General features: G+C 36.8%; 1 protein-coding gene across 3 annotated transcripts in view; it reads right to left on the bottom strand.

The window, feature by feature from the left end:
* CA13 (carbonic anhydrase 13) overlaps positions 1-22,200 on the bottom strand; it is a 55,592-nt gene that overhangs the window by 5,702 nt on the left and 27,690 nt on the right. For 2 of the 3 annotated variants that reach the window (XM_037803069.1, XM_037803070.1), the window contains 5 exons: positions 20,713-20,910; positions 14,785-14,903; positions 8,602-8,697; positions 7,264-7,326; positions 6,667-6,822 (listed from right to left, as the gene is read on the bottom strand). In XM_037803069.1, the coding sequence (XP_037658997.1) occupies positions 6,667-6,822; positions 7,264-7,326; positions 8,602-8,697; positions 14,785-14,903; positions 20,713-20,910 (632 nt within the window). The remainder of the gene's footprint in view (positions 1-6,666; positions 6,823-7,263; positions 7,327-8,601; positions 8,698-14,784; positions 14,904-20,712; positions 20,911-22,200) is intronic. The other variant, XM_037803071.1, reaches the window with a different exon arrangement.

Raw genomic sequence — 22,200 nt, 5'->3', positions numbered from 1 at the left:
ATTTTGGAAAGAATCTCTAAACCTGTCTCAATATTTTACCAAACTCCTTCCCTTTTTGGCTCTGGGTCTTTCAATCACTTAGCCCAGCCAATAGGACCCCACATCAGCCAGCCCCAGTTCAGATTTGCTTCTCTTGGCTCCAGTGTCCTCTGCCATTGCACTGGACTCTTAATGCACATCCATGGCTGGCAGCTACCAGTTTCATCCCCTTGCCCAGCCCCAGGCTTAGTTCAGGCAGAAAACCTTCTACTCTGTCACTAAGCCAGATTCAGCATCTACATCGTCCCTGCCAGGAGGCTCCCCAGTGCAGCCTGGAGTCTGAGGTAGGTATAACCTGTTTTGCTGTTTTCCTTGGCTCAAATTTTGAAAATTTAATTTCCTTGTGAAGTAACCCTAGTAAGATGAAATATTCTTTTTTAATGTTTCTATAAACAGCTTTGATTGTCATTCCCCTGCTCAAAAGTCTTTAATAGCACTTCACTGCCTGCCAAAGTTGAGCAATAATAAAAATAAAGTCTTTCTCGCTGAACACTATGCCCAGGTACTGTGCAAAGTTTGTAAGTTTACATTATATTATCTGATTTAATCCCCCCATACTGTTATCCTCATTTTATAGATGAGGAACCTGAGAGATGGAAAGGAAGCTTCAATGAATAAGCCAGCAAATAAGTCATGTACTAATTACAATACTATCTTACATCTCCAACTTTTTTCTTTTTCTTTTTGTCATTTTCTCCTAATTTATTTTTATTTATTTTTTTATTATGGAAACTTTCAAACATACACAAAAGTAGAAACAGGAGTGTTACAAAAAAAAAACACAAAAAAAACAAAAAAACACCCTATGAATCCATCACCCAGCTTCAACAATCATCAACTCATGACCAATTTTATGTCATCCATACTCTCATCCATTTGTTCTCTCCTCTTCCCACCCTGCATCACATTCGGTTATTTTAAAGTATTTAAGGTGTAAGTGCTTCAGAATATCTCTCTAAAATATATAACATCTCTAACATTTCACTAGGCACCCAAAACATATTTCTTAGCATGGCTTCCAAGCCTCTTAACCACACAGTCCCAACTAACCTTTTTAGACTAGTCTCCTTTCACCTCCACACACAGACCCCACTCTTACCCAAGTTCTAGAAAGGTGGTCCCAGACCATCTGCATGAAAAGTCCTTGGGGCGCTTCTTAAAAATGCATATTTCTGGACCCTGCCCCAGACCTTCTGAATCAGAATTTCTGATAAGTCCCATGGGTCCACATTTTGATAAGCTTTCTCAGATGATTCTTATATACACTAGTTTGAAAACCAGAGGTACAATCAAAGTTGCCCACATATTTCCTGCAGTTCCTTATATTCTTGCCTTTACTTACACTGTTACTTCTTTTTGTAATTCCCCCTTCTCCTTTCTTTTACAATCTTCCATTACTTGCCAACTTTTAACCTTAAAGGTCCATCCCAAATGCCAGCTCTTTCAGGAAGTCTTTCCTGATTCCTCCAATGAAAATTGGTCTTTCCTCTTCTGAACTCCCATTAATCTTTGTGTTTCTCTTATAGGACCAAGGACCACCCACTGTTTTCAGGCTATTTGTGTATTTATTTTATCCTCTCCATTAGATTACACTCCTTCAAGACAAGGCTCATTTTTTTCACACATGCTGGTATCTTACATAATGTTGTATACAGCCTTACAAAAACTGGCAATTAGTAAGTAATTCTAGAATTAAATATCTACAGTATATCTAGAATAGAGCTATATATACTAAGTTGAAACAAAGGAATTCTCTCCTCATCTAATATATAGTCTAGAGATGCAGAAGTAAAGGAAAACATTCTTAAATCATCATTAATTATAAAATATGAAGTTTTACTATTAAGAAAGGACATAAGGATTTTTGCTTCCAGATATGATGAACTTACACACTCCCTACATCCTCCCTGTAGAAAACAACTACAGAATACAGATACAATTTAAAAAAAAACAACTACTGAAGGGCCTGGCGAGTGAACAGTAGCAGGAAGCCCCTGGTGTGGAGATCGTGCTCACTGGGAAGAGAGAAGGGCGCTCTATAAGTGAGTCTCCCAGCGTTTAGTCAGGAGCTGAGCACAGTCTGCAAACGGCACACAGCTGCAATGGGGTGCACCCAGAAAAACTCACAATCTTCTGAAAAGTGGGCCAGGAAACTGAACACTGAAGAGAGTGGGAAAATCCTGCATTGGAAAGAGCCAAAGAAGGGATTCCCAAACTCTACCCACATCGTTGACTGACCCATTGAACCACACACGTGTGGAATGGTCTCCAAGAAGACTTGCTGAACTGAGACCAGAGCTGCTGCACAAAAACCAGAATTTGAGTTCAAACCCAGCCAAGAAAAATTGCCTGTTAAAACAAAGGAAACAATACTTATCAGAAGAAAAATAACAGGATCCAGAATCTCCACAACTTAATGTTCATATATCTAAGATACAATAAAAATTACCCAATGTAAGAAGTACCAAGAAAATGGAGCACATTCGCAAAGAAAAGGAAACCAACAGAGTCTGACCCTAGGTGAACCAGAAGTTGCAACTAATAAGGATTATAAAATGGCTATTGTAACTATTTTACCATGTTAAACAAAGCATCATTTCAAGGCATTAGAAATCTCAGCAAAGTAACATGAAGTCTCAGAGGAGAACTAAGAACAATTAAAAAAGAGAACCACATGGAAATTGGTTCCAAAGTACACTGGATGGACTTAGCCAAATTGGCATGACAGAGGAAAGGGCAAATCAGCTTGAATACAGATCAACAGAAATTATCTAAGGTGAAGAACAGAGAGGGAAAAAAGAGTTAAAAATAAAATAGAGCCCCAGGGATCAGCAGATGATACTAAAAGTTCAAATGCATATGTTACTGGAATATCAGAAGGAAAGGAGAGAATGGGACATACCATACACAAAAATTAACCCCCAAACAGTCAAAGACTTAAATGTAGGAGCTAAAACTATTACTTAAAGTAAGAGAAAATTTTTGTAGCACATAGTTAGAGAAAATTCTTAAACAGGACACCAAAGCACAAACTATAAAAGATAAATTGATAAAATGGACTTCAACAACATTAAGAACTTTGGCTTTTGAAAGACATAGTTTCAAAAGCAAAAAGACAAGCCATACACTGCGAGATAACTTTTGCAGAACACTTATCCAACAAAAGGCTTTCATTCAGACCCCTGCATGTAAAAAAACCATATAAAAAAAAAATCCAATTTTAAAATGGGCAAAAGATTTGAGGAAATACTTCACTAAAGTAGAAACAAGCATGGGTGATAAGCATATGAAAAGATGCTCTCCATCACTAGTCTTCAAAGGAATGCAAATTAAGATCACAATGAGATACCACTACACACTCACATATGGCTAAAGTTGAAAAGACTGACAATACCACGTGCAAGCAAGGGTGTGGAGCAAATAGAAATCTCGTACATTGCTAGTGCGAATGCAAAATGGTGCAGCCACTTTAGAAAATAATATGGCAGTATCTTAAAAAATTAAACATGCATTTACCACATGACCCAGCAATTCCACTCCTAGGTATTTACTCAAGATATACAAAAATATGTGTCCACACAAAAGTGTATATGTCAATTATTCCTAATACTCAGATATGAATAGCTACTGTTCATAATAACCAAAAAGTCTATCAATTAGTGAATTGATTTTAAAAATTATTGTATATCCATACCATTCATACCATGAAATATTATTCAACAACAAAAATAAACAAAACGGATGAATCTCAAAAAACTTATGCTATGCAAAAGAAGTCAACTACAAAGTCTATGTCTGTCTGACTCCATTTAAATGAAATTCTAGAAAATGTAATATTCTAGTGACAGCATGTCAGTGGTTGCCTGGAGCCATGATGAAGAAGAAAACTTGTTCAGCCAAGGCGATGGTTGTTGCATAGATGTATGCAGTTACCAAAATCAACTGTACACTTAAACTTCATGAATTTTATTGTAAACAAATAATACCATAATAAAAAAAGAACTTTAAAAAAGACAGAGAGGAGACTAAAAGCCAATTATTTTGCATGCAGAATTTCAGCAGTTGAACAAGCCAATTTAGATAATGTAGGATCATTCAGAGACTTGGCAAAAAAAAAAAAAAATCAATCTTCCAAAGAAAATGACAAATCTTTTGCCAGAAGTATCAAAAAACAGTATATCAGCTCACTGGCATGGCAGTTAAATCAAAGATATTGAGTGTTTGACACTGAAGAAGAAAAATAAGACTCAAATCAAGAACAAGAAAATGAAAAGCATCCAATTTGCCCTTCAGGTCAAAAAGAGACTTGGCAAGATGGAAAATTAACTTTTGGAAAATTTAACTTTTGGAAAAATTAACTTTTGGAAAGTAACTCGTTAAGTTGGTGGTATATACAAAAGACATTTTCATTTTATTAACGTTAGGTTAAGAGCTAAGAGCTAAGTAACTGAGTAATTTTATCAATCCTCTCATATATTTGGGATTTTTAAAAATAAATCTTTAATTTTTGAACCATCTTAGAATATAGCACAGAGAGTTCCCATATACCCCATACTCAGGTTCCCCTGTTACTAACATATTGTGCTAATATGATAGATTTGTCAATATTAATGAACCAATATTAATATGTTATCATCATACCATCAGCTAAAGCCTTACTTTATTCAGATTTCCTTGTTTTTTACCCATCTTTTTCTGTTGCAGGATCCCATCCAGAATACTGCATTCCATTTAGTCATCACATCTTTTAGGTTCTTCTGGCTGTGACAAAAATTTCTCAGACTTGCCTCATTTTTGACAGTTTCCAGGAATACTGGCCCCTTAATTGGGAATTCTCTGATATTTTTTTCATGGTCAGGCTGGAGTTGTACTTTTAAAGTATCTTTTTGCTTAATTCTCTAACCCTCAAAATCACCATTGTATCACATAATAATAATTGAGATTACTCCAATAACCATCTCAATCTGCTTAAAAATTAAAATATCTGAATGTGTTCTTACTATAGCAGATTTAAGTGAATGCTTCACAGTGACATCAATCACAGGAGAGCTCTACAATGCAACTATGATTTTATATATTCTACTGCATAAAAACCACATTAATACTTATTATTAATTAGTTAAGCCTTAAATAAGATGTAGCAGTGATTCCACAGCTAGATAGCTACAATTCCTAAACTTCCAGGAAGTTATTTTTAACAATGTTAACTTTATGTTTTTTAAGGAACTAAATTACATACTTTGGTATATTCTCTTCCAAATCCCTAATGGATTGAAAGAAGCATTATTTTCCAAATAACTTTAAAGAACACAGAAATGTTTGAAAGGATGAGAAAAACATGATGCTCTTATTATTAATGACCTTGATGTTATAATTTAATTCTTACTGTTAATCTGCTCAAATTTAACAAAGGAACTGAAAAGTAAAGTTTTGCATGTAGACAGGAGAAAAAGGAACCCCCTTAATAGGGCCACTGATGAGTGACAGGTCATTTTTCTCATGAGAGAACACAACTGATTGATGATAGAAGAAATTCACAGGAGTTGTCATGTCATCAAGCACTGGAGTTCTATCCAGACTTCCATAAAATGTTTTCAAAACTAGGCTCCCCGATTGTTAGTTGGACTTAATCCTAAAGACAAGGTCAACAGGATTTTGAGAAACACCCAACAGAAAGCTGGATGTGTTCAACACCCCAAGGGCAAATGTTATCTGATATGATCTTGGTATAGCTGAACCTGTTCTAGTCTTTGATTTGGGGGAAAGATAAACAGCCAGTCCTAGACGACGGCCATACTAAAATACTGCAGCACCTAAGTCCGAAAAGAAAAGAACTAAAACAAAACCTACTAGAAGCACGGCACCCCCAGAACACAAGGGATAACCCAATCAGGTTGGTCAGCTTGGCCAATCTGCCAAGAATTTGCAGGCATTGAAGACATCTTGAGCCTAGCAGTCTGCTTGGCTAGCTACTGCAGGAGCTCATAAGCCTTGTTCAGAAAAATGAGGGAGTAAATGTCTTCATTAGAAAAGCGTAGGTCTTAAGAGGCCAGCCCAAGGCCTTTGAACATATGCTTAAAAGTCCCTCGTGCAGCCCCACAAAGCTTTTGTGAATAAAAGCCAAAAGATCTTAAACTCTCATGCTGTAGAGTTTCAGGCACACAAGTTTCTTAGGGCGCTGTGCCTATCACTCTTCTCTCTTTGGCTTTCTGAATGTGAAATCTGTGGGAGGAGAATGACTGAGGCCAGAAAGGAGGGTGTGGTTCTCCAAGAGGAGCCCCTCTCATGGTTCTGCCATTTATATCCAAGCCTTGATATATTACAGACCAAACAAAAGAAAACAAAAGCAAGTGATAATAGTGTTCAAAATGGCATTTCATTTTCATCAGTGTCTGTATGCACATTAAATTTCAAAATCTAAGAACTGGGAAAGAAATCATCTAATCATAGCTATCAAATAATAAAAAGACATCAATCTCATCTGGTTCAACCACACATCTGACTAGTGAAGGGAAATCACAGGCTTCGTAACGTGGCAGAAATTAAGCACAGGGTTTAAAAATGAAAGAAATAGACTCATCCCAGTTTCCTAAGTGAGTCAAGATCAACCTGGAAAAGGTGATATACCTGTTGAGAGCTGATATTTATAGGCTGTTTTAAAATGATCCATGTGACACTCTCAAGAAGAGGTGGGACTGTGAGGGAACCAGGATATGTCCAGTAGTCCCAGGACGGAGGAAGTAGAGATAATGGGTCAAAATTCGTGAATCGCATTTGCTTACCCTGGGCAAGAAAAGAGAATTCCCACAAATTACAATGGAATAGCTTTACACAAACTTTGAAATACATGCATCCAACGAAATAATATGGAATTGTTTAGTATCTGCCCATTAAAAATATCAGTAGTACATCATCTAGATTTATTTAAGAAGCACAAGATTTGTTTAAAATGTTTTATTTAAAATGTCTTACATTTAAAGACTTATTCTGCAATACCAATACCGGGAACTAATAAAGCATACATAGATTTATTAATGATTATTTTGAATAATTTAAGACCCTTTCATAATTTTCAAAAGAAAAATGGTAGTAGATTATTTCTGCTCTATTGGTCAAATATGTTCCAAACTTGCTTGTGTCTAAGGTCTAAGCATTCAGAGAAATGTAGGAGAATTAAGAAGAGAACAGTCACACAAATACGTTAGTCATTAGCAAATATTTTACCTTTTCTTTAATGGAATCCAAAACGTCAGTAATCTTTTGCAGTTGTGAATTATGCTCACCAATCTGAAAACATGAAATTTCAAAAGAAATTGTGGTCTGAATCACTCCATTTCAGTCACTTTCTAAAAATAATTTTTCTAAAAAGGTGAGGTAACCCAGAACAAAAAGTGATTGTTCTATAATCAAGCTCTATTTCACCTGCTGGCCTTATCATGCTGGAATAACCTGAACAACAAGATAATATCACAGGGCTCCTTGGCTGAACCACCAGTTTGGTTCCAAAACTCGTAGGAACAAGCTTCATATTTTTTCAGCTTTCTGAATATGTAAGATATAGTTACCTTGAGAGAAACCTTACTTAGGAACCTCTGACATAATACTTGCAGTATTAAAGCAGATGTGACTTTCAGAATTAGATACAAATTGGCTATGGTAGTGTCAAAATATTAGACCCAAATATCTTTCACTTTCAGCCTAAGACAATCTGAGGTCCCAAATCAAGAGGACACACCATCTTAAGCAGAACTCACCAGAAGAATATATGTACCCCTCATTATTGCCAGGGTCCTAAATTGAACTGATGGTTTTAAACACTTGGGGATTAAACTGTAATCTTTTGTCTCACCTGGATTCCACTGCCACCACCCCGACTTGGAGCCCCAGAAAAGGGACTGCTGCATGCCACTCTCCACCTCTATCCCATGCTTCCCCAGTCCCAGCTCCATGTCTTACAACATCAGACACAGATTATATGGCACAGCAAACGTACAGGCCCTACAAGAATGTGGTTGCAGTGGGAATTAAGCAGCCCAATCAGCCAACAGGTTTTATAACAATACTTGTCTGACCACAGGTGAAATATTACACAAAGGGACATACAACAAAATTATTTAAAAAAAAAAAAAAAAGTATGTTTGAGACAACAAGCCATTGTGGTCAAACTGGTGCTTGAAGAATCAGGAGCTTGAACTTTACTCTTTCCTATAACTCTAACTATTGCGTAATAAGGAAGAGCCTGGCATAAAGTTTTTCTTCTCTCAGGGTCTCAACTGTTACTTCCATTGCTATTCTTATGTTCTGATTGTCACTCCCACTATTGATATAAAAATGATCAATGGACAATAGAGGAATCAAAAGACCATGTTCCTAGGGTACTTCTGGGCTCTTAGATGAACCATATACTAATGCATAAATTTTTAAAATTCATTTCAAAAGGAAAAAAGTTAAACCCAGAAATAGTTGGCTATTAACAAAATGACTGATAGTCTATTCCATAACTGAAACTATTTATCCAACATAGCTGACAAATTATTTAAAATGAAATCAGTGAATTCTTACCTGTAAAAATACTCCCACAACAGCTAGTCCATCTGGCTCATGAGCTGCCTCAACAAAGCTGGGGTATTTGTCAGAATTCCAGTGAACAACATGGAGCTGGAAGGGAGGTACACAATATAATTCAAATAGTTTTTAAAAAATCCTTAAAACCATAAGTGCAAATAAATCATGTATATAGATGTTCTGGTGCTATATACTCATATACAATATATCACAGAATCCTTCTAGTTACTTTTGTCCAAAAACTGAAGTACAAGAAGTGAAGGAACTTGGTCACTTAGCTACTCAGTGGCATACATACATACTCAGTGGCATTTAGAATGCCCTGGAACATCCTGTGGAGCCCCTCCAGCCCTAACAATCTCCCACCACTGCTACCTAGGAACTTGGGGCCCCTCTGGGCCTTCCACAGAGAGGCAGTGGCAGTTTAGCAGCCCTGTATCAGGTCCCAAGCTTTGGCTCACAATAGGTGGTCAAGGCAATCACCCACGGAGCAAGTTTCCAGGACAATCTTGCTGCCAAGGACAGGACTCGTTGTTCCTGAAACTGCCCAGTTGGGTGTTTATCACTGTAGTTTAAGACTTTTTAAGGCTTGAAAATGCAAATTCTCCTTAAGGGTTACTATTTCAAACAGCATTCACACATTTATAATGAATATACTCAGATCAGAGAGCAGGTTTTAACGGCAAAAAAGAGGCTTTGGGGTCTGGGATGTCCGTGGAAGAAAATGAGAGGCAGCTGACGCTGCTGAGGAGAAAAGAGAAAGAAGTGGGGGGAGGAGCAGTAAGCGGGAAGCTGAGACTCTAGAAAACAGACTTCACTGCTTCACCACTCTGAACCTTGTGCAAGCAGCTTTCTGCAAAAACAAAAGTGCCCCAAATATCCTACCATTGTAAACAATGCAGTATCCCAAACACGCAAACAAGGGTGGAAGACGGCAGAATAGCAATAAAGCAAAAAACCACGTTAGGAGAGTCTTCAATCCTGGTTAAGGGAAGGACAACCTGAGATGCAAGCAAAGGACAATAAGGCACACCCAAAAGATCTGATGAGGACTGTAAATGGTGACAGCCAGATAACCCTGTCTTCCGAACCTACATGAGAAGCTGCCTGCAGATAAGGTCTCCAGAAGAAAACATTTAATATACGCCCTCATTCCCCTGTTGTCCCTTCTAGCTAACTGATGGAGAGAATTTTGTATTTTCAAAGATGTATTTTTATTGCATCCTTTAAAGACAATTCCACATGTGACAAGAAACTAATATATGAAGGGGAAGGGTGGGATTTCTAGCTAGAATTATCATAAACACTAAACTATAAAATGGTGCACCATCAACAAAAATATCAAGAAAGGTTGTGGGATAATCAGATGGAAAATACGAAGGTGGATTCCTGTGGTGTCATGTTCTAAGCTGGTGTGAGAGAGCTGGGGGAGGAAAGGAACCTGACAGCACTGGATGATGAAACAAAAATGTATTTGGCTCACTTGAGACAGATGATGCTCCTCAGTAAGGGAGGAGCTGGAGAGGACGTGAAGACTGTTTTAAATGGCTCTGTGCCCGTGCATCAGTTCATTTAGTAAGAGATGACACATGCCAAAGAGATAGAAAGAAGCAAAATGACTTCTTTAGAGTCATAACAACTGAGCAGAAAATGAACCTGTAACTAAAGAGAGATGTATCCATGTACATCCTTCTGCTGGCTAAAACACAGCAAAACAAACAAAAAAAACTATTGGGGAGCTAGAGCAAGAAAAATCTTTTTTTTTTTTTTAAATAGCAAGTCCTCCTCTTCCCACATATCTTGCTTAACTGACTGACAGCAATACCTTCAAAGGAACTGATATCATTTTTATTAGCATTTGTATTTGAATTAAAATGCAAACAAACAAACAGCAAACTTTCATTTCCTGATTAACAGCAGTGATTTGAGCTGAATCACAAGAAGTCATTGTGGCATTAAAAAAATAGCATTTTCCTATTTAAAAACAATTTCTAAATAATAATGTTATTCAGCTTCAGTATTTTTAAGCTGTATACCAGTGATACCTGAAATACATTTCCTGTGCCCTAAATCCACCATCAACGTTGAAATAATAGTTTTACTATCAACTACATATTTAACATACTTATACATTCTGTGTAAACTGTAATCAGATAATGTTCCAAACATGGAGTAAACTAGTAGCCTAGTTTTTGTAGATGCTTAATTCTTGGGATAAAAATTTTCATGATTGGTATCACTTTACCCTCTCCCTGTAATGTCTCAAATCATCAGATTATATCCAAAAGGAAATTTTTTATATTACAGTTTTAAATGGCTTTTCCTTCCTTTCTTTTCCTTTTCTTCTTTTTATTTTTTAAGGGTACACAACTTGCTGGTGATAGTCATGAATTTAGGTTAAAAAGCAGCTGGGAAAACTAATAAACCCCTTGAATTCATTTCTGTAGTTTAGTACAAAGGTCTTTTGAACCTAAAACCAAATGCAAGTGACTCCCCAATACTTCCCTCTCTAGCCCTGATTTCTTAAACTCCAGCTTTGTATATCCAACAGCCTATTTATATGCGAACCTAACAGGCATTTCAAACTTAACATGTCCAAAACAGAAAGTTAATTCCCCCCTACAACCTGCTCCTCCTTGGAATTCCCCATCTCCGTAAATGGCACATCCATCCTCCCAGTTGCTCCAGCCAAAACCGTAGGAGTCTTTCCTTTACTCATGACATCCTTTCCATTGCAAGCCCCAATGACTTTACCTCCCAGCATATCATGCATCTGTCCACATCTTTTCATCTCTGCCAGTCCACAGTGCAAATCACCATCCTCTCTCACTTCAATGACTTCCATAACTTTCAAATTTGTCTCTTTGCTTCAGCCTTTGCCTGGCCACAACCTATTCTCCACACAGTATTCAGCTATATGTTATAAAATATCTAGCGTTCCCTTACTCAAAACCCTCCATTGACTTCTCCCCACTACTTCAGGGATAAACCCCAGACTGCTCACAATGCCCCACAAAGTTGTGGCCCCTACCTGCAACTCTAGGACATCTCCACTCACACTCTTCCCTTATTACGTTGCAATCCCATAGGTCAATGTCTTTCTCTTCTTGAACATGCCAGCTTCATTCTTGCCTTAGCACTTCTGTACTTGCTGTTTCTGCTTTCTGGAAAGCTGTCCCTAGATTTTCTCATGGTGGTGTCTTGTCATTCAGTCTAAATTCAAGTAACATCTCAAAGAAGTCTCTCCTAAGCACCCCTTTACCCTCTACCAGGTCACAGCATGTTGTTTCTGTTAAAACACTCACCACTTATTTAATGGTTTACAGGTTGAGTGTCTGCCACTATCACACTGCCAACCCCAAGGTCTTTCATCTCCATCAGCATTTTCCATTCAAACCTAAAACATTCACTCCTCCCTACCATCACCCTCAAATCCAATCAACAAATCCCACATAAGGCAACACTTCTATCCATTCAGTCCTGCACCTGCACTATAGTTCAAACCACCATATCTATCAGCTTGGACTCCCCTAAAAGCCTCCTAATTGACTCTCCTTATCTCCTCCTGCTTCAATCTAGTCTGTTCTAGAAATATAGTCTGACATTTTTAAAATGGAAATCTCATCACCCCCCATTTCAAAGCCATCCAATGACCTCCACTGCACTTAGAATAAAGTTCAAAATCTTTACCACAATTTATATTACTAGGAACAACCTTCCCTCATTTTGCCTCCGATAACTTTTCCCGTGTTCTTCATGCTCTAAGCACACTGGCCATTCTGTTGTTCAAATGGGTGATGCTCTTTCCCACTCCAAGTCCTCACACGTGATTCTATGCGGGACACTACCCTTTGCCTGACTCACCCCTGCTCAGCCTTCAAGTCTCAGCTTAAAGGAAGTGAGCCCTGACCCCTGAGTCTGTGTTAGGTTGCTTGGTTATGAGGACTTGTGACATCCTTACTTCTTTCAAGAACTCCTTTCAGGATGAGCACAAGTAAGCTGGGCAAAGATCATGGACATGGTGGGCTCTCAATGCATTCTTGCAAAGCAAGTGAGTCAATGAATGAATGAGCAAACAAACTAAGAAACAGCCTTAAATAAATACTAAAGAACAGTATAAGCATCAGCACATGAATGTATAAATAAAACGTATATACACAGAATGGAAAATTATTCAACCATAAAATGGAATGAAATTTTCATAAATGCTTCAACTGGATGAACCTTGAAGACATCAGGTTGAATGAAATAAGCCAGATACAGAAAGACAAATATTGAATAATCTCACCTATATGAAACACCTAGAATAAGCAAATTCATAAATACAGATACAGATTACAGGTTACCAGGTGCCAGAGAGTGAGGGGGGTTGGGGAGTTATTGTTTAATACGTGCATAGTTTCTGTTGGAGGTGATAAAAAATTTGGGTAATGGATGTTGGTGATAGTAGCACAATATTCCAAATATAATTAATACCACTCAATTGTACACTTGAAAATGGTTAAAATGGGAAATTTTGAGTTGTGTATATGTTACTACAATTAAAAAAAATTTTTTAGAAAAAGGAACAGTGTGAAATTCTAGTCAAAGTTTTGCCTACTTCAAGAAGGGAAGTCTAGAAAGAAGGTCTTTATTTTGTAGCTCAGGACTCTGAGCCTTTGCCCAACTTCAGGAGGTGAGGGCCTTTTAGAAAACTACTTGCAGAATCAGAGTAAACTTCTGTGAGAATTACTTTTAAGTTTATGAAAAGTAGACGGTATAACTATAAAGCAATGTGACCAACTTTTCTGAGTTGCTTAGGAAAATTAGAGAGCAAGGATCCAGAGCAGCCAGCTCTTAATCTCCACTGAGTTTCTGAGATGTGGAGCAATGTGTTAAATTTAGAACACAAAACTTTAGAAAGCAAACATGAAAGCTATTCGGTAGATGATAGAAACTGAGACAATGTCCAGATTCAGGAGTCCTTCCTTCTACATTCTTGGTATCTTTTGTCCACAGCCATAGAACACTTTGGGGCACTTTTTTTTTCATCCACTCTGGGAAGAAGGTAGTTCCCTTACCTTAATACACTTGGCCTCAAACAAAAGTATTTTGTTTTTATAATATGTAAAATGGACATTTTTGGTTGATAGCCTCAAAGGTCAGCTATGCGTGTTAATGGAAGAATAAAACTGGAAAGATGTTCCCATTTGCTGGATTTCTCTGAACAGCAGTGCTGTAAAGAGACTAGATGTCACAGCTTAGTAACAATGAGAAAATGAAGAAAAACTGTCCTTGCCTCATAACATTGCTCTGTCTTGCCTAGGAAACTCACAAGCCGAATTATTCTCACTTGAATTAGCTTTTGTTAAGTCACACAATAAGCCTGCTTCATCTCATGGTAAAGTTGGGTGTTTGCAACATTTACTCATATTAAAACTTGAAGCATATTGCTAATTATCCTTTAACCAGAGGATTAAAAAAAATCAGAGTTCTGTTAATGAATATAATTATAATGAAAAAGAGTAACTTCCCAGCAAGGGGAAAAATATCCAAGCAAGCCAATAAAATTTTACTGTGCTGTGCTTCACCAATGACCTGAAAAATTAAGAGATTCCATTTTATGCCTGAAATGTAGAAGAAAGGCAGAGTTTAGGGGAGTGCGTGTCTTTATTTTTTTATTTTCTTGAAAGTAGAACTTTACCATTTACCATCAACTATTTAAATGCTGACTTTATATGACATTTGTACACATTCATGTCTGGACTAAACATGCACAGTAAAGCCTAAAACAAATGTTTCTTTCTCTCCGTTATCACCAGCCTTTTAGGAGATACAATAGATGTCATAGAAAGAGTTCATAAAAAAGTTGGTATCAGACAGATCTAGGTTTGAAACCATCCCAACTGCATCCTTGATGGACAACTAATCTTTCCAAGTCATCATTTTATTCATTTCTAAAATGGGAACAGTAACTAGCTCTCCCAGCTTGGATTTAGGCTTTGAAGAGCCGTGTTTAAAGTTCTCATATTGACATGCATATCTCGCTCTCAAACTGAATGAATAAGAAGGAGTTTCAGATGGTGAGACATACAACGGCTCAGCGATCTATTTTGGAGGTCCAGGAAGTTGTCCCCTGTACTTCTTAAATCCCCCTGCACAGGAAATCCCCGCACCATGGAGAAGTATGTGTTGGCTTACCTCCGCAGCGTACTGCATTCCGTCTACCACATGCTCAGAGCCGTGATCGTCTGCAGATCCCCAGTGAAGGTGAAACTGTCGTAGCCTGTAGCTGCCAGTGAGGGGACCCCCTCGCAGAACTGAACACACAAATACATTTTAAGTTGTTAGCAAGGAAACAATATTTGCACATGCTGTAACAACAACCCATAACATATTCCTGGACTACTCAATGTTTTTATGTCCTCCAGGAATATTTTTTCACATGTGTCATTCAATTTGCTGACAGGAATACAACTTTTAGGTAAATGAGGTGCAATCACAAACATTTTAAAAGGTTGGATAGTCCACAACAGATTTTTATGTAACAGCTAGGAAATCTCAATGATTCTTTAAAGCTAAGGAATTGACCTGTTTAATTATGAATAAGTCAGCCTCTCTGAATAAGGATATGCTATGCAAAGACGTCTATCTAATGCTTGAAGGGGCAGTGCAGAATTCTGGTTAGGGCAGAGAATGCGGCATTTAGAAGATCTGGACTCATGCTCTCTTTTACTATGTGATCTTGGGCAAACACTTTAACTTCTTAGCTTCACATCTGTAACCTAGAGAGAGTATGGGATCTCCTTCCTCTTGATGCTATCATGAGAATAGAAAAATGAATGAATCCAAAGCACTTACGACTGCCTGACACACAGTCAGCCTGCTAGACATGTTAACTATTATCATTTTATTGTTGTTAGTAGTATTATAAAAATTGGCAAATTAAACATATCTTCTGCACTCAAATTCTATATTCTTGGGGAAAGATGAAATACTTACAAAACAGGGAAAAATTAGCCCTTTTGTTAAAAACCCATCATTCTTTGTCACTTTGGCCACATATATTTTACTTCAAAGTATATTTTCCTCAACAAATATACGATCTCTAAAACAATGGTATCAGAATCACTTCTTAGGTATATAGAAAAGCTTCTTAATAGAAAATACAGTTGTAAATTGTCTCCTCCCAGTTGATCTTTTTTGGGCCTATTTAAAAGGATATAGGGGAATGCTGGAGACACCATAAGCATTACTAACTTCCATCAACACCAATACAATTAGTGTTAGATTGGTGAGGTGTAATCTTAACAACAGTTTGAATTAAATTCCCTCCACATCAGAGATGCTATATAACTACTATCTCAAAATATATCAAGTAAGACCTGACCAAGAAGCAAAAGATGTTAAGAGGTTTGACATGCGGTTTTCTACACACAGCAAGGGGGAAGAAAAGGGAAAGATAATACATTTGCCGAGGGCATATATCTCTTTGAGCTATACTGTAAGAGCTGGAAAAAAAACCAGAATATCTATGTTGACCGGTTCAGCTAACTCATTTCTTCATTACTAGTTTGACTCAGCAGAAGTTGAGTATCAGCGGTTGAGAGTTGGTGTAGTGGTTGTATTGGCAGCCTGGGAATCAGCCGACCTGGGAATGGTCCCAGCTCATCTGCTGAATTATGAGATCTTTCAAGGCTCACGGAAGTCTCTCTGGGCTTCAGCATCCTTGTCTATTTTATGTTTCTGTCTATTTTTAATAAGGTTAGTCTGGATGGTCCTAACTTCTAAAATCCTAAAACTGCTCATGAAAAATTGTGAGAGTAGACGATAAGAATCTTTTGGAAGGCTGAATGTTTAGAGCTTCTTTTAGATTTATTTGGATTCAGATTTCTTTACATTAAAGAAAGGTAGCTATTTTCAAAGCCCTCTGAAAAACAAAAGAGAAGAGAGAACCACTTCCGTCAGCCTCTAGGGCTTACTCCTCAGCCCCTCTATTACAATGAGAATATACTGTTTCTGCTCCCACAAGGGCAGAGGCTGTGCCAGTTTGGACCGCTGCTGAAACCATTATCAACAAGGTAACTTTCACAGAGGAGATGTACAATCAATATTTGATGAATAAACGAATTGTTCTTTTAAATAAAAGGCTTCCAAGATCATTCATAGATAATTTAAAAGGCACATTTCCCTAAGAGATACTATAGTCTATGCAATGACATTCCAAATGTCCTTTTTTCCTTGCTATTGCATAATAAGAACCAACACGCACAATGCTGCCAGGACTGGATGACAAGAGAGACTGAAGCCCTGGAATGTTTCCAGCCACTGGGGCCTGTGTTTATGAAGCCAAGAAGGCCTGGGTTAGATCTGGGTAGATCTGCTCTGAGCATATGCATGCCAAGTTACTTTCAGATCACTCTTTCATTCAGCAATTATTAAGAGCTTACTGCAGGCCAGTGACCATTTAACACTAAGTATGTGACAATGAACCAGACCATCTCTATCCTCAAGGAACTTACAATCTAGTGTAAGGAAACAGACAATTACAATGAAGTTTACAATTTATACTTTATAAATTAGCAAATCAGTTTCCTGGATAGCTTGACTCCTGGGGGGGGGGGGTTGTCTGTACACCCAAGTTATGCCCCACTATGATTTTTTCTGCTTTTTTTTTATAGTATATGTAACAATCTTGTGAAGTTAGCAGTTACCTAGAACCACATGTCACGATCACAACTTATAGTTTCTAGAGATCTTTTAAAATTTTGGGTACATAATGGTGAACAATGGTGTATGCATACAATAGAATACTGAGCAGCAGCAAGAAGGAATGAAGTTGTGAGGCATGCAACTAGATGAATGGACCTTGAGAAAAATATATGGAGTGAAATAAACCAGAAATGAAAAGACAAACATTATAACGCCTCACTAATATGGACTATAATGTGCAAACTCTGAGAATTGAATCTCAGAGCCTAGGTTATCAGGGGGAGGTTTATGGTAAAGGTTCTTAGATTATAAGCTCTTACAGCAGTTACATCAATTCATGAGTTGTAATGGTTATTTCTAAATTCTGAGATGCCGAGCTTTTTGTGTGTAACTTAGTCAGTCCCTGGAACTTTGGGTATCTGTGTGACACCTGAGTCTCAGAGCCAGAGTTCGGCCACTATGAATGTCAGCATTACCCCATGCAGCAAATGTTAAAGAGACTGAAAAAGAGAACAGACTTCAATTAGAGATATGAACAAAATGGACGTGGTTAGGAATAAGGTAAATCAGACTAAAGGACAAAAGACGATATTGACATGACTTAAAACTTCAACTTCTGTGTGAGACCAAAGGAAGAGATGTTTATTTGGTGCAAAATCTGTATTTTCTATAGCACACTATATAATTTAACTTGTATGGTCAGTTTATTCATTACATGGAATTTTGAACAGGGAGCGAGGTCTGGTTGTTTTGTACAGATTAGTGCGGAGGCCCAATATATCTCAGAGTAATTTGGGCAGGGAATAAAAATGTATTTGCAAAGCCCCCTTGAGGGACTGGGGGGAAATGTGGAAATATTAAACTTCCCCACCTGGGGAATTACTGATACTCTCACAATCATTGGGTACTACCAATTTAGAAGGCTGAGCCCTTGATCTTCGGGCTTGCCCTTACAAAGCTTGTTACTGCAAAGGAGAGGCTAAGCCTATTTTTAATTGTGCTTAAGAGTCACCCCCAGAGAACCTTTTTTGTTGCTCAGGTGTGGCCTCTCTCCCTAAGCCAACTCTGCAGGTAAACTCACTGCCCTCCCTGCTACACGAGACGTGACTCCCAAGGGTGTAAGTCTCCCTGGTAATGTGGGACATGACTCCTGGGGGTGAGCCTGGACCTGACATCACAGGATTGAGAAAGCCTTCTTGACCAAAAGTGGGAAGAAAAAGGAAACAAAATAAAGTTTCAGCAGCTAACAGATTTCAAGTGGAGTCGAGAGGTCATTCTGGAGGTTATTCTTATGCATTATATAGACATCCCTTTTTAGTCTTTAGTGTATTGGAATAGCTAGAAGGAAATGCTTGAAACTTTTGAACTGCAAACCAGTAGCCTTGATTCTTGAAAACTATTGTATAACTATATAGTTTACACAGTGTGACCGTATGATTGTGAAAACCTGTGGCTCACACTCCCTTTATCCAGTGTATGGACAGATGAGTAGAAAACTGGGGACAAAATGTAAATGAATAATGGGGTGGGGGGGGGATGTTTTGAGTGTTCTTTGTTACTTTAATTTTTATTCTTATTTTTTTGGGGGTGAGTAATGAAGATATTCAAAAATTGATTGTGGTGATGAATGCACAACTATATGATGGTACTGTGAACAACTGTACACTGCGGATGACTGTATGGTATGTGAACATATCTCAACAAAATTGAATTTAAAAATGAATAAATAAATGAATTTTATAAAGCAAAAAAAAAAGGTTGTATGATAAGGTGATGCGTAATAAAACTGGATAATGTAAAACAAATAAAAATAAAGAAAAATAAAGAAACCTCAGGTTACTTTTAGGATGTACCTTTACATCAACCGTATCTATTTATAGAGACTCACAAAACTGAGGACCTGAAGAACTACCATTGAATATATATAAAAAGCCAGGTCAAAAATAAAAGTTGAAAACACTATGTATTCTTTTTTTACAATGCTCTGATAGACATGTATCACTTTTATGAATTTAACAAATATAAGGAAAAAATTTGTGTAGGCTTATAATTTTTGCTAACTATAAACCTTTCACAAATACAGGATACCATTACTAAATTAAATCTGAGCTTAATGAATAAGTGAAAACTTTCTTCCAATTAAGGATTTTTAATCTAACTGTATTTTTCATTAATAGAGAAAATATATCATCACCCTAATGTTAGACTTAAAATAAAAATAAGCTGTCAGAAGTCTCAAAAAGTGTTCCCAAAAAACCAAATATAATAAAATAGTAAACAAACAAATAAAATAACAAAAAGTGTTCCAAAGTATGATTCTCTGTAGTCTTTACTTTCACCTTACTTTAAAACTTAATACCATCTATTTCTTGGGTAAGAGATATGCTTGAAGAAGGATTAAATATTCATTTTAAGGAAATAGTCTCTTCTACATTTGTTCATTTAGTTAAAAATTAACAAATAAGATAAAATTTTAAGTGGTCCACAATTTATTTACTCTGTAAAAGACACTAACCAATGAACTAATCAAACAAACTTTTTATTACAAGTTCTAGTAAAGTATTAACATGGAACATAAAGTGGGTAGATATTTCAAATTTCTTTTTCTTTTTTAACTAAACTTCTACCCCCTTTAAATGAAGGATAATGGTGTGTAAATTATGACATAAGCCTAGCTGATACAATTCAGCTTTTTAAACAAGAGCATTGATTCTATAAATATTAAACCAAGAAAGATGTCTATGAAATAATTTTAAGTGGAGAATAAAAGGCTTCAGAGTGATAATAGCATAATTTCACTTTATTTTTTACAAGAAAAGAACTTAACCAAAATTATATATATATGTGTGTACATGTGGCTAAGCATTGACTTATTATGGAAGAATATAGCATTACTTCAGAAGAATGTGTGGGGAGAAAAAGAATTATGAATTTTTATCACACACTTCTATGCGGTTTTGCTTACTACATGTATAATGGTTTTGAAGTTAAAATAAGAGAATAACATATTGAAAAACTAATCTTTTTGTATTAAACAACATATACTAACCAGCAAAACAATGTTTGCAAATAAAGGCTAAAATAATTATGACTAAAACTTTCCAGAAACAAGTCAAGTGGTTAATGAAATATTATTAAACTCTTAATATTTTCATGATGATAAATGCTAAGTGAAGTTATAATAACAAGCTAAGATAAATTTTAAAACATCATTCAACCTACTCCTTTCTAAACACTCCTTTTTATCATTTCAAGATAATATTATCTTAAGGTCAAAATACATAACATGATATCCCAATTCATATAAAGATAAAAATATGCTTCATTTAGACAAATTCCAGGTCTATGCAAAATAAAATACAAAAGATAAGAAAGCACAGTCCCCTTCATGCCCTGTTCCCAAACAAAACAGCCAACCTGATTTGTCCTCTGTGTCATCAAAGTCAACACTGAAGGAATGGCCACTGTTGCTGATGATTTTAGCAGAGCTTGGGTCATACTTGATGATAAGAGATCTGAGGGAAGAGTCGTATTTCACTTCTTTGGTTTTAATTTCAATTGGAGATTGCTGATCTCCATCAGCAATAGGAAAAAATTCATTCCAATGAATAGGACCTTAAGTATATAGGACCAAAAGAAAGGACTAATAAGTTGTCTCATTCATTCATTTTTTCATTTCATTCAACAAATATTTCATAAGTGCAATGCACTGTGCTTGAGATTAAAAAAACAACAAAGATTAATAAAATAATATCCTCTCCCACGGGAGTGAAGCATATAATTTTGTTTTACTGAGGTAAAATTCACATAACATAGAATTTAACCACGTTAAAATTTCCAATTCAGTGACATTTAGTACATTCACACTGTTGTGCAACCATCACCTCTGTCTAGTTCTAAAATATTTTCATCACCCCAGAAGGAAACTACTTTCTCTTAAGCATTCACTCCCCATTCCCCCTCCCTCCCTAACTGTATTTTACAAGGCTAATTATTTTCATTATAAATATGGAAAATTCTTGATTTGCCTTAAATAATTTTCTGAATTAAACTAACCCTTGTGAACAAAAAAACATGTAAGCTTTATAAAGTACTTTTCAAGGACTCACTAACCCAACTCACACAAGCAAAATTCATCATTAAAAACGAGATTCGTCTCAGCTCCAAAAATGAGCTGTGGTCACTCCAGCAGTCAAAAAACTTGTTTGCTGGAAAGGTGGAAGGAACTGTGAAAGCTGTGTAGCAAAGAAAGGGAGTAGTTTTTTAAAACGCTGTTCCTACTTCATTCTTTTACCACTTACCATTATCTTGTGGTGTTACTCAGGCGGCAACTCAATACTCTGATGTGCAATAGGCATACCAAGGAAATAAACACATTTTTCACATCAGATAATGCAAAGAAAATGACTGCACCACGAGGACATGTAATATTGTTGATTGCGGTGGAGGAAGGTTGTAATCTACTTCTCTTTCTACACTGCAGAAGGTCCTTCTGTGGCTATTTTGCTAATGCTGCATTTGAATTCCCACACAGGGAACAAATGTCATCCTGATCCTCTATTCAAAAAGTCAAAAATGCATCAAGTGCACAAATTACACAGGCATATGTTTGGTAAATTGGTGTGAGCCAGTAAGCTGGCAAGTTCCTCATTTCTCCAGGAGACTTTATATAAGTTCTGTCTCTCAATAAAATCAGTAGCAAGGTTGCAGCTTCTTTTGTGTGTGTGCCAAGTCAGTCTATAGATGTGAGTCACTTTAGAAGTTGAAGCCTTGATTTTCTCCTCTACTGTGCCTGCAATTTAGACAGCTACCATCAGGTGGAAAGTGTACTAGGCTACTGACTAAGCTTTGCCCTGCTTCACTAACCACTCTTTCTCTACTTTTTAATGTGACAGCATGACAATT

Source organism: Choloepus didactylus, chromosome 14 (assembly GCF_015220235.1).
Source record: "Choloepus didactylus isolate mChoDid1 chromosome 14, mChoDid1.pri, whole genome shotgun sequence".
Taxonomy (NCBI): Eukaryota; Metazoa; Chordata; class Mammalia; order Pilosa; family Megalonychidae; genus Choloepus; species Choloepus didactylus.
This window is presented reverse-complemented; position numbering and strand designations above follow the sequence as displayed.